The sequence below is a fragment of the Haliotis rufescens genome, unplaced genomic scaffold, assembly GCF_023055435.1.
Source record: "Haliotis rufescens isolate VD_foot unplaced genomic scaffold, xgHalRufe1.0.p SCAF_1, whole genome shotgun sequence".
Taxonomy (NCBI): Eukaryota; Metazoa; Mollusca; class Gastropoda; order Lepetellida; family Haliotidae; genus Haliotis; species Haliotis rufescens.
The window spans coordinates 16,906,965-16,921,206 of record NW_025963779.1 but is presented as its reverse complement, the minus strand read 5'-3'; the positions used below and the strand labels follow the sequence as shown (position 1 = coordinate 16,921,206).

Below are 14,242 nucleotides of genomic sequence, written 5' to 3'. Positions count from 1 at the left end.
ATCCATGCAATTGGGATACGAATTGACCTGCATCAACCAAGTCAGCGAGCCTGCCCACCCGATCCTGTAAGTCGCCTTTTACGGCAAGCATGGGTTGCTGAGGACCTATATATTCTACTCCGGATCTTCCTTTTGTTTGGATGGATTGGCAAAGTCAACATTTTGTCATTTGGCCAAGAAGTTGAACTCAAGCTTCAGGTATATCGATAATCCGATATCGTGAATAACTGTAAAATAACCAATTCCCTTCCACTGATTTACGGGGCTGTAGGGTAGCCTAGTGGTTAAAGCGTTCGCTCGTCACGCCGAAGGCCCGGGTTCTATTCCCAACATGGGTGCAATGTGTGAAGCCCATTTCTGGTGTCCCCCGCCTTGATATTGTTGGAATATTGCCAAAAGCGGCATAAAAACATATTCACTCACTAAATGATTTACTCACCTGAACTAGAAATAAAGGAGAACAGTGAGACCGCTTCATCTGTTTCATATTTAGATCTGTGCATAAAGATTCGGAGTCAGAAAGCATTCTCCACAAGACTGTGTGACAGGAGGGATGACTTCAGCTTTCCCTTCATGTCGAGCTATATCTTGCATCTCCAGCCTTTGGTGTCGACATTTCACCACTTCCCAGAAGTTTGTTTATCAAGATTACAACATTCAAGGCCTCAATAAAACTTTCAAAAAGCTTTATGATAGACATGTGGAGGACATTTCTAAATTTGAAGCATCAGTGACAGGAATTATGCGCGGTGCAATTCCTTATTTTGACTTGTACCATATTTCCCCGTGTCTTTTTCGGGTGAACAATTGACTTGCCTTTTCGTGTGTTTGTGACGGGTGCCACCTTTGGGGCAAGATACGCACAGCTTTTCGCGAACACTTGGTATCATCACTGTTTGATAGTGATTCATAAACACATGATCATGATATTGTCGGAATCGTACAAACAACTCTGCTTTTGGCAGAGATTTCTTACGAATAGAGAATGGCTTTAGTCGCGTTATTATTAATACGCCTCCGTGGTCTATAGTTGGTATATTCATATGCCTGTATTCCTCTATTCCTGCACCTGTGATCTTTTATAGCTATGCCTATATTTCCCTATTCCTTCACCTTAGGCTGTTTTCTTGTATTCCTACTTCTGTGTTCTTGTAGTCCTACCACTGTGTCTCGGAAAGCCAAGTCCTCAAGCGCTAAGTCCGTGTCTATTCTCCAAAGGCAAATGGTCATTACTCACAAACAAATATGATCATTGGGTGGTTTTGATTAGAAAAACTTCAAAGAATGTGTGTTTGCTTAAAATGAATTTCTTCAGCGTTTCGCAAATAATGTTTAACACATGACGTGACTCTGAGTACACAAAACATGACGTGACTCTGAGTATACAAAACATGACGCCGGATGCAATTGTCCGGTGTTTGTTTTTCAGGTGAACACGTGACTTGCCTTTGCATGTGTTAGTGACGGATGCTACCGGTGTGGGCAGCAACGAATAATCAAAATAAACTTCATGGGGCGGTGGGGTAGCCTTGTGGTTAAAGCGTTCGCTCGTCACGCCGAAGACCCGGGTTCGATTTCCTACATAGGAACAATGTGAAGCCAATTTCTAGGGTCACCCGCCTCGATAGTGCTGTAATATTGCTAAAAGTGGCGTAAAAAACATACTCACTCACTCACTCAAAAACATACTAACGAATAAATAATTAACTCACTAACTGACTTTTTACTTCCATGAAGTCAGTTTCTGATATCCCCGATCGTATAAGATATATGGGGTTGGTTAGATTGCATCCCTTCTAATTGTGCCAGATTGCTCTCCCAACTAATTATATACTGGCTGATAGAAACCTTTGTCCGGCTAATCATACTCGCAGATGGGAAAGCAGCTTCATTGTATAGATGACATTCGTGACTCAAAGGCAGTAATAGGCAGGTGGCTTTCCCCATAGAAAATGTACCGATCAAGGCTTCAACATTAACCCTCACAGATAAGGCGACATTGGTCAAGTAGGTGATAGACACGCAATACCTGGGTAAGTACATACTGACCAGTGGAACCAAGTTAAACAAGTTAAAATAACTATGAGGGAGCAGACACCTCAAAGGGCCACCCTGGTCAGCTATGACCTTGGTTGAGAGTCATGTTGGACAGGGAATGACCAGGATGCCAAGGGACAATTATTAGATTTGTAGCCATTAAAATATTACAATGGCCAATCACTGGGTCTGATGCAGGGGTTGTGAACATTCAATCGATCGTGAAAAATCTGAGTTCAGTTTAGACTTGGTCTGCGCCTGAGACACGTCGGACGTATAGTCTAAAAAAAGAGTCGTTGACCTGCTTTTGACATTATTTGAGTCACCAATCGAGTGTGATATTAGTGTAGTGTAAGTGCTTGGTTATCAATCTTCTACAATAATTTAGTTATGTCATGGCATGTCAGGAGGAAAGCCAAAAGTGATTCAAGTGCGATTTGATAGTCTGTTGGTTCAAGTGTTCGACCATTACGCCGAAGACCGAGTTCGATACCGAACATGGGAGAAAATCCCATTTCACCCACAGGCCCTAAAATGGTGCAGTTAGGCTTTCTCAGATGTTACATTCAGATGGTGTAATGGACACCACGTAAATGTTATATTAAGACGCGTTAAATCCACTTGCTAGTAAGAGTCATGATCAAACTTCAGATGCTTACATCATCATAAAGGCAGAGAAGCCGTCCACATCAGAATCAGTTTCGAGGAAACCCGTCGGTCTGGAATCCGGAAGTAAATACTACAACTTCCGGTGTCTCATTCTGAGACCAATGCGGTTAAGAGATGTGTGTCCGATATGCAATCAACAGGATAATATGGCGATATAGACACGTGACCCTCATTGCTACATATACAAATGAGTCCTTGTCTTGCATCCACTCTGGTCTTCAGGAGGGTAGGCCACATGCGTCCGGGTCGCCAGAACAACTGACATTGGGTCACACGTCGTACTTCGTCCAATCTTTGTCGTAGCTGTCAAGTACTTCACAACATGGGAGTTACGAGTGAATCATTACTAAATCGGACAACAGAAATATTGATTCCCTCGAATTATCTAACGTGATCTGAATGACATCAGCGTTCGGTGTAATTAATAAGGCTTCGAGATCTTTATCGAAACGACCCGATAGACCGAGGGGAATCTGCGCAGCTTATTTTTGCCGTGTTTCCTAAAACAGCCACAGCACTGCGGCTAGACTATCTTTCAGACCTTGGAGAATATAATAAAAAAGGAATCAAATCTAGAATGATTTGGCAAGTCTATATTAAATTATGTTAAGCATTGTTTGGCTCTGTTTGAATTTTACTGAATATTTTGTGGCTATATATTTTTAGATTAGATAACTTTATTTTTTGGGCTAAATGTTAGTCTATGCTACGACTGGCACGCGTCCATGTAAAACCACCAGTAGTAACACAGGGGTATTCACGGCTGTGTGGACATCTGCGGACATGAGCGGACACATGATGCGGTGCCCGGATGGGACAAGCTTCTGCCTCAAGCATGTACGGAGACACGGAGGAATCAGTTGGTGCAGTAACTTATCTTGAAGATCGAACACTTTGTTAAAAGCGGTGATCGATGCCACTTGCCTTGTTTGACTCATGTATCATAGATGAGGTGTGTATACAGTCACACATATTTTTTAAAGTCATCCACGTTCAGGGCTACGTTTATGTGATTGCCGGCCCTGATTGGGCATGTCTGAAACAATATTGCTCTCTCCTCATTGTATTTTGTTATATGCATTGCGAGATTTGCACGAAAGGTATAACTATCTAGATGTCAGTACACAGATGGATTGTTTCATGTAAACAGATCTAACTATCGATTGATTGTTATAAACGATATCGTTGATGGTATGTGTACAGTCACACTATGACATTATCCACATTCTGGTTTTAATTATGTGACTGCTTGCCCCGATCGAGCATATTTAACTATGTCAGTTTCTTCCTGTTTACAATACAGTCACTGGAGAGTTGTAGTTTTGTTTGTTTGTTGTTTAACGTTGCACTCAGCAATGTTCCAGCTTTATGACGGCGGTCTGTAAATGATCGAATCTGGACCAGACAATCCAGTGACTGACATCATGAGCATCGATCCATGCAATTGTGAGTGAGTTAATTGGTTAGTGAGTTTGGCTTATCGCCGCTTTTAACAGTTTTCCAGTTATATCACGGCGAGTCAGCTAAATGTGGGAGGAAAGCCCGAAGTGATGCAGGTCTTAGACGTTTACCACTTCGGTGAAACCCACGAGCACGGGTATGGTGCTGACAAACCTAGGAACCCACAATCATATGTTTCTGGTGTGCCCAAGGGACGCAACTCTGCACAGCGAATCGCGGCGCCTTAGACGACTTGGCCACCCGTGACCCCACCTATGCAATTGGGATACGATGACATGCATCAACCAAGTCAGCGAATCTGACTACTCGATCTCGTTAGTTGAGTCTTACGACAAGCATAGTCGCCTTTTACGGCAAGCATGGGTTGCTGAAGACCTATTCTACCCCGGATCGTCACGGTTCCCGCGAATATCTGGTGTCATTGTAGATTTTACAGTGATCCATTCATGTAATTTCCACAGCTGTTTTGCCTTTTACTTACAATGGAATCTGTTTCGGCAGATAATCGAGACTGGTTATTCTCTGGCGTTGACTTTTGGTATTTTCATGAAAATAGCACGTCACTCGTGATAACTATATTATTATTTGACAAAAGACAAATATTTTTATGTATTAAGTATTTTTAACTAACATTCAAGATCTTAGTCTCAAAATCATAGAGTCATTTAGGCGATTTGAAATTGATCTTTTTACATAAATTGATATTTCATCACTATAAACATAATATATGTTTGTTTTATATGTAAAATTCAGTCAACGTTTGGATACACTAACACACAAATATTTATTATTTCATTCAACTCTTATTGTAAAAACTTAAGTGAGTTGGATAAGACATGACTGTTGAGAGGGGATTTAACGCGACATTGAAGAGTATTTTCAGTTTATTTCGATGAGTCAGTTTAATGACCGAGGGATCGCTATGTTATATTATACACGGAATTATAACTCAAAATCCCAAAGGCCTCAAAAGGTAACTTGAGACCTCTTTCATATTAAACGCAGCCATTTCTTACTTTCGCCTTCGTAGTGCTACGATCGCTTTCTGAAACAAGACTCAAATAATTATAACATGCGCAGTATTCAGCTCAATACATCCAGAAATCTGTCCAATATGTCCTTAGTATAGAAGGGACAATATCTTAGCCGTAACATCGCCTTCAAGAGTGAGTTTGGTTTAACGCCGCTTTTAACATTATTCCAATTGTATCACGGCGTGTCAGCTTAATGTGGGAGGAAAGCCCGAAGTGATGCAGGTCTCAGACGTGCTGACAAACCTAGAAACATAATCGGGGCGAACCGGGATTCGAACCCACAATCATAGGTTTCTGGCGTGCCCAAGGGACGCAACTCTGCACAGCGAATCGCGGCGCAAATACGACTGGGCCACCCGTGCCCCCTTGCCTTCAAGAAACGGTCCCTGGTTGTAACAAATTCTGACAGCACGACAACTAGCTATAGCCTACCGTGTTTGATCTATTGTCTTTAGGGGCGGTCGGGTAGCCTAGTGGTTAAAGCGTTCGCTCGTCACGCCGAAGACCCGGGTTCGAATCCCGACATGGGTACAATGTGTGAAGCCCATTTCTGGAGTCCCCCGCCGTGATATTGCTGGAATATTGCTAAAAGCGGCGTAAAACCATACTCACTCACTCACTATTGTCTTTAACTTCATACAGGTGAAGGAATTTATGTAACACTTAATGTGTTCTAAATATCTTGAACAGCTATATGAAAAGTGATTAAATTAAAAGATATTGGATGACTTCACTTTTGAAAACTGAAAGCTCTTTGAATAATCATAATATGCACACACACTGCTATTTGTCATAATAATCAACTGGCACCTAGCTGGACTAATTCTATCAGCTCCAATTCCTGCAAGTAGAAACCAAACCAGATTGGTCGGTATATGAATTTGCATTAATTAAAATATATCGATTTTGCATAGACGCATGTTAATGAGATCAGCTGAATTTCAATTGTCTGTGAGATCTGTAATGGCCACCAAACTCTGTCAGACCTCGCAGCCTTTTCTTGTATCCATTGGACTTGAGGATTATTTCACATGTGCACGTTACTCGTGTTTCCTTTCCAGAATACAAAATCAATACTCAACGTCTCCGATTACCTAACACATTCTTTACTTTTATATTTTGCGAAATGCAACACGAGATATAACGTTTTGTTGTTGTTTTTATGGGACGCTGACAGTGTGTACTTCGCGTCATACGATAGCATGTGATTGCCGTTGATATTAACATCACGAATTGTATTAGGTTGTCTACTGCCGCCAGTTGTGATTTACATCAACCATCACAAACATTAACAATTACAGTACAGGCAATTAATCTCAATCGTCCTCGTTATAACACGACGTTTGGGACACGGATCTATATTTTCATTGCTGTACCATATGCTGTTTTACATTATGTCAACCCTAACACTGATAGTTTTTAACAAACGGGCCTTGTCATTAAACTTGCAATGTCATTTAATAGCTGAGTGCGGTATAGCGAGGACCTTGACGTTAACCGTTAGTTGTCTGATGGATAGATAATAACATCTATTCTGTATAAGCCTTTGTACGTGCAGAGGTTTCAATTGACTAGTTCACGACGTGTGTGCTCTTTTATTCTCAGGACACAGAACTGCAGGTAAGATTCGACACTGTTTCCAAACTATTGCCATACGGTGAGTTATATCAAAACACATGTTGTATTATTTTCAAGAGTAAATGCAGCGTCGTCAACAAAATTTGTAGCACTCAAACCTATCATATATTACAAAGAAATCTAACTTCTCACGAAATGACAATCCAGTGAAGTAATTAAACTATCGATGGATTAAATGCGTATCGCCGGACCATAACAGCCAGTGATACTGTGTTTCGGTCGAATGTTAATGTAATGCTGTAGAACACAGACGTCTAGCAGGGACATAATTGACCACCGATGCGTGATAACCCGTCGTGAAACTATTGCGATGACGTCACGCTAGTGTTTTTGCAGTTTATTCTGAACCAGGAATTCACTTACCATTCTGAACGTGCAGTTTACCATGTAAAACTGAATCAATCATTGTTCATTATGCAAAGTCATACATAGATTATTATATAAACCATAACAGTGTTTAAGTGGGAGAAATCACACGAATCTATTGATTCCTGCTATGATTTCTCCATTACCTACACGCCTGTTGTATGAGCGTGGACCAAGGCAGCTGCATGGAGCTAAACATGACTGAAGTTCACATCCGTTTATATATTTACCGTGTAAAATGCTTCAGAAGTCAGATTGAATTACCGTATCCATCGCAGGGTAATTATTCCACTGATGAGATCGTACGGTCATCTAGATCACATGTCTTCAGGTCGAAATTAGATAAATATCAAGCAGTCTATGTCTGTGTTCCAGCATTAGTTGAGACTGTTTCGACATGAGGCTGTTATACAAAATGTAGCGTTTGGGATTTCGATAACCACGAAGTTCCACAGAGAAATAGATAACGAGGAAGGAAGATCCCAGTCTCTGTAACTTTTTGAATTGTCACAACACCACTTCTTCATCTTACATTCATTATGATGGAACTCAAGGGACAGTTACAATAACAGTCCGAGACAGGCGAAGCCTACAAAACCCTAGAGACCAGTTCCTATTCAAACATGTTCTCAGCCGACACCTGATAGAGCGAGCATCTTCATGTATATGAGCAAAACGCTTTTGAAATAGATTCTTGAATTATTGACGACCACCGTGAAATCTGATTAACAGATTAACAAAATTCACTGTTGAAATACATAGCCTGAAATTATCAACTTTAACAGGGGTGGTGATGATGTCACTACATTTCCATTGCAGTCAGGCGAGGTTCATCACAACTGAAACTGAACTTTGGTTTAATTGGTTAGTAATTTCGTTACCTCCTAAAAACCTTCAAGATGGATCCGAACTAGGGGTACGCCTTTAAAACAACTGACAAGCGTTTGGAAAGGTTCTCAGTTCAAATAAAACTGAAAATAAATTTTTAAAACTTCGGAGAGTGTATTGGGCCATGCAGAATGTAATGTACAGCTTCATCTATGATGGCATAACTGCATGTTTTTTTGTTTGATATTTTTTTGTTTTACGCCGCACTCAGCAATGTTCCAGATGTAACCACCCGATCCCGTTAGTCGCCTCTTACGACAAGTATAGTCGCTTTTTACGGCAAGCATGGGTTGCTGAAGACCTCTTCTACCCCGGATCTTCACGGGTTTAACTACATGTTCGAAAGAGACAAACCAGATATCTATAGTTAATTGCCATGCACAATGTGTTTCCATTCAGTCGGATTTCCCAAGAAGTAGGTTAAAAATAGTTTCATATGAGAGTTACGTACAGGTCACAAATCAAGTGAAATTGAACAACGTTGGTAGCGGAATAAGGTTGGACGAGTGAACGTGTTCGGCAGCTTGACTCCCGAGAGTTTCGGTCCTGCCCCACACTGAAGCATATGATACACATGAGTGAGTGAGTGAGTGAGTGAATATTGCTTCACGCCGCATCAGCAATTTTGCAGCTATTCGCGGCGAGGATGCACATGAGGTGTGTCCTAGGGCAAGTGACTTTGTTTGATATGTGCCTCGGTTCACCCAACAGAGAATGGGTACCTGGCATGATGAGGTGGTAATGTCATTTAACTTTCCAGAGCTTCTCAGGTAGCTTACGTTGTATACTCCCAAGGGAGCTGAGAATGAAAATCGAGTGCAAACTGATCCATTGACGGGGGTGATAGGAATGTTGCGCTTTGAATATACCCAATATAGCGCAATATAAATGGCATTTGTAGCTTTTAGTAGTAGCAGTTGTAGTAGTAGTAGTAGTAGTAGTAGTAGTAGTAGTAGTTGAAGTATTAGTAGTAGTAGTAGGTGGAGGAGGAGGAGTGTCAAATCATAGTTTAATACAGACAGAAAACTATTTGTTTTATTGTCTCACAGAAATGGACAAAGCCAGACAACATTGAAACTTTCGTACGTTTTGGGAATCTAATAACGTGCAGTCTGAAGAATTGCACCTCCTTCTTGAGGGTCCGGTATAAAATAATCTACAATCAGTTATTACATACATAGTGTTAATGTGTTCACACGTTTCCCCGATAAGAAGTCTGAATGTGTACATTAATTTTTGTGTAAAACGCTACATGTCAGTACATTCGTGTGACGCATATTGCTAATGTCAGATGTGCTATCGGATACATTACACAGCCCCTTACGGTATCTCAAGTCTATACAGTAGGAGCCAGGGCATGGTTGTCAAACGATCATATTGCCTTCCAAGCTTTATAATGTCACGTGCTTTAATTTGTATATATCAAACAATGTCTGACAAAGATGAGATTTGAAAGAGTCGCCCCAGTTTCAATTCTGAAATGTCATTGTGTCTGATTACTCTCTTCTCGTCTCACAATGAGGTTATTGATGTACATAGAATACTAAATGAGCTCCCGTGTAATAACAATTTCGCCTCTCAGATACCAGAACTATTCACGAGTTTCGTAAAATTGGTATTACACGGGAGCGAATATTTTATCTATTACTTGCCGTTCATAACTTTTATAGAATTTCACTGTCGTCTGTGAATAGGCAGTCATCTACGCGATCCACAACATAATCCAATTTACTTTAACAGTATAATACTGTAAACACGTCAAAAGTTGACACGTATTAATTTGATACCATACAACGGCCCAAGTATCAGTGAAGCTAGAATTGGAAAGAAATCAAGACCCGCTGGATTCTGAAAATGGATTAATATAAACGTTCTGAGAACTTTGGGTGTGTGTTTGAGTCATTCTAAGGCTACATGAGCTCCCGATGACTACCGCTTGAGGTCGGGATATGAAAGACAGGCAGCTTAGTAGTGTACATCTAGGTGGGGTCACCCGCTACTGTCAGTAAGTAGACACGTACGAGTTTCGCTACGATCGGCTTGTGGAACGGGCCCTGCACCAAAAGTTTACAATCACGTCACATCTCCCTATGACGTAAATTGTGGAATTGTGTTACCAAATCCACCGGCGAAACAATGCCGTGTGACGTCAGCGTAGCAACGGGGTGGCTGCGGTCATAAGCTCCTCTCAGTGATCTGAGTATGTCGTTGAAAAAGAAAAAGGTTGTGGAGAGTTTTCAATATTAACTTTTGTTCGTGAAACTTGTAGTACATAAGCACGCTCTTTGGTGTACACGATGTGTAATACAGCTGTATGTTTATTAACCGAATGATATCTTCCAAGGCAAATTTTGTTTGTTTGTTTTTTGTTTCACGCCGCACTAAGCAGTATTCCACCTATTCATGGGCAAGTAATGAAACCTAACGTCATATTCCTCAGGCAGATACAGGCAGATACAGGCAGATATATATGTGCCACACTGAGCAATAGTATATGACGGCGGCCTGTAGATAATGAGTTGATCGGTTTTGTAGTTAACGATTTACGCCGTCGGCTATAAAGGCACACAAACAGCCACGCCATCGAGCCTAACTACACGATCCTAACTACACGTCGCCTCTGACGACCAGCATAGGTTGTCAGTAACGTTTGTTTGCTTGTCGTTTCACGTCGCACTCAGCAATATGCCAGCTATATGACGGCGGACGGCTATATGACCGGACCAGACAATCCAGTGATTGACATCATGAACATCGATCTACGCAATTTGGATACAATGCCATGTTTTGTTTGATTGTTGTTCAACGTCGCACTCAGCAATATTCCAGCTATATGACGGCGGTCTGTAAATAATCGAGTCTGGACCAAACATTGCAGTGAATGTCATAATGAGCATGGATCCACGCAACTGGGATACAATGCCATGTTTAGTTTGTATTTTTGTATGTTTGTTGTTTAACGCCGCACACAGCAATATTCCAGCTATATGACGGCGGTCTGTAAATAATCGGGTCTGGACCAGACAATCCAGTGATTGACATCATGAGCACCAATCCACGCAATTGGGATACGATGACATGCGTCAATCAAATCAGCGAGCCTGACCACCCGATGCCGTCACTCGCCTCTTACGAAAATGTGTTTCTTTGTTTGTTGTTTAACGTTGTTGTGGTGGTGGAAGTTGTAGTAGCAGTAGTGGTAGTGTCATCATATTTAGAATATAAATGTAATTACTACCCCATGTTTCCATGAAATACATATACACTTCCTTCAAATCAAAATTTAGAGTATTCAGAAGTGAAACAAACTGAACTGATCATTCATAGTACTAAAGTGGTTCCACTGTTGGTTCGCGCAGCAAGCTTTGCGCTTTTAGTCAACAGGCGTGTGGCCTGAACACGCGGTACAAGTCAGTGCCATATGCTGGTATAGGAAAACATGCGTAGCATCGTTATATTTACGAATGTAAATAAACATGGAGACGTGGAGAAAGTTTGGGGTGAAACTATAAACTATTCTAAATTAAATAGGTGAGAGACCTATTACTTCACAAATTAAACAAACTTCACTTCGTCAGCTCTATATTTTCACTCAATACCGAGGACCAATGAGTGCTACAGTGTCCTCCAATCGCAGCCTACGAGGAAGCGATCACCGGCTGTCTCCAACACTCGTCTCGTTAGACAGGTGCCCAGTCAATCATACTCGCAGAAGGGCCTGCCATGTACATCTCGTGAACATCTGGCATCATTACTGACACAGTAACTAATAAGCCGGGGTTATTATAACTTGTTATCAGTCGCTCGACAGGACATAATCTTTCATTATATTGACATTTACATTCTCTGTTTCAGGTCGTAATCCAGCAGAAGCCGTTACCACAACAAATCCGTTCCAAGATGGCGGCTTATGAATTACCGTCTTTCAATGACACGATCAAGGGGGATAACTCGACACTTGCCCATGCACTGGATCCAATGATAATTTTACAATCTCTCAACGACAAGAAATCCATTCTGTTGGCACCTGTCATAGCGTACACTGTTGTGCTAATGACTATCGGGATTATCGGAAACCCTATCGCCATTTTTATCTACGCCTTTCGATGGCCGAGGACGACCACCAAGTGCTTTTTGTTATGCCTCGCCGTATTGGATTTATGCAACTGTCTCATCACCATGCCAACGGAGATAGCCCTCATGGTCAACTTTTATTACTTCAGTAACAGTGTCATTTGTAAAATATCCCGTTTCACCACGTACACCATGAACAATGCTTCAGTTTTCGTGCTCCTTGTTGTGGCCATCGATCGTTTTATTAGGATATGCTTGCCTCATGATCAGCCAATCAGCATCCGAGGATCTAAGATCGCATGTGGCGTTTCTGTGGTCGTGGGAGTTGGTGTGTCATGGCCAGCCCTCGTGATTTACGGACCGAAATACGTGGATATTCCGATCCCCGGGGGCCCCGTCATAACAGGCGTGATGTGTCAGGTGGAACATAAATATTCCACGACCCCCTATCCCCTGGCGTTTATGATCTACCTGTGGGTAGCGTTCTGTGTCATCGCAGTCGCGATGACGGCGTTGTATATTATGATAGGAAGGGAGATAATCAAGAGAAAAAGGATGAAGAAACAGCGCGGCGCTTGTACGTCATCGCATGTTGCGAAATTACGTAACGAGAGTGCAAGCATCACAAATAACGACTCAACGCCAGCGTCACCCATACCGACATTGCCCACTTCGCCAACAACGCCACCTGCCGGTATTCCAAGCAATGACAGCGCCAGCAGCGCTGCGACGTTACTCAAGGGCAGACTACCCGCACTCTCGACCTTCAAACTCAGTAAAGGCAAATTACGCCCCGGAAAAACAACTGTTATGTTATTCGCCATAACTATGGTTTATATCTTAAGTTTTCTCCCCTTTCTCATCATAGGGATAATTCGATTACGGATTGGAGCCAAGTTTTATCCGAATTTAAGCGGACCGGAAGAAGTGGCCGTTAATTTATTTCTCCGATCCTATTTGGTCAACAACTGCGCCAATCCTGTTGTGTACGGACTCTGTAACTCACAGTTTAGAAAGGAATTTAGAGACCTGTTTAGATCAAGTTGCAAAAAACACGGTGCGGGGTTGTAATGGGCTGTATTCGAGGGGTTTTTATCCATTGAATTTAAACCACAGAATCCATAATTCTTCACGAGCATGTTCCATTCTTGTCATAAAATATGTCCAGTTACATGAGACAATACAAGTTATATGAGACCAGGACAATAAGCAAGAGGTAATAATAGGCTGAATGGACGCCGGGCTGCATCAATGTAGTCGTCATTGCCCGACTATATCGTGTGACTTTTCACTGAATCGATGGTATTGCGATGATCCACTGGGTTATCTCCCTTTGTCAGTGCTCAACGTTGCCTGCAGTTTTAAATTTTCTTCATTCACCACCAGGTGTTTAGGAATAGGGACACCAATCTCCAGAAACACACGTTTCAATCAATAAATCAAATATGACCTGTGTTATGTTTTACGGAAGATCGAAGACAAGAGGATAACATCCCTCCAACCAGATACAGAGTTTGTTAACTACACTTTCTGACACTATTTGCGTTAAAAAGATTGAATGTGTCGTAGGTATCTAGATAACGCAAATATGCATTATAAGTTGTAGCAGGATCACGAGGGGTACCTGGGTTTTTATGCCTCCCGCGTTAGGTTTTATACCACGAGACGGAGGCACTGGTGTTCACTTGTATTGGATAAAGCTGAACACAGGGTATTATGTATGTATATATGTGAATAAACACCATCCCTGTCGGATCACGTTGTTTCTCGGATTTATTCTTCTCGCAACTGACTACGAATCGATATAATATTTTGTTAATCCGCGAGAAACCTAAAGATGCCAACTAGGTCGAGGAGAAGCCTACTGGTTAAAGGGTGCGCCCGTCACGACGAAGGCCCAGGCTCGATTCCCACATGAGTTCAATGTGTAAAACCGAATTCTGGTGTACCCCGCTGTGATATTGCTGGAATTTTTGCTACACATGCATATTAGATATTACTATGAGGAAAAGACCACTTGATGGTCTTGAAAATAATCATGTGTTCCAGTAAACACTGGGGAAACATAATTTTTA

The 14,242-nt window shown here is 41.7% G+C and overlaps 1 protein-coding gene across 2 annotated transcripts in view; it reads left to right on the top strand.

Annotated features, from left to right (window-relative positions):
• Positions 1 to 13,909, top strand: part of LOC124149714 (G-protein coupled receptor 84-like) — a 40,049-nt gene extending 26,140 nt beyond the window's left edge. Inside the window, exons 1-2 of one of the 2 annotated variants that reach the window (XM_046521471.2) lie at positions 6,721 to 6,821; positions 11,949 to 13,909. In XM_046521471.2, coding sequence (XP_046377427.2) covers positions 11,994 to 13,238 — 1,245 coding nt within the window. In that variant the 5' untranslated portion in view covers positions 6,721 to 6,821; positions 11,949 to 11,993 and the 3' untranslated portion in view covers positions 13,239 to 13,909. Of the gene's footprint in view, positions 1 to 6,720; positions 6,822 to 11,948 lie in introns of those variants that run through there. The other variant, XM_046521462.2, reaches the window with a different exon arrangement.
• The last annotated feature ends 333 nt before the right edge of the window (positions 13,910 to 14,242 follow it).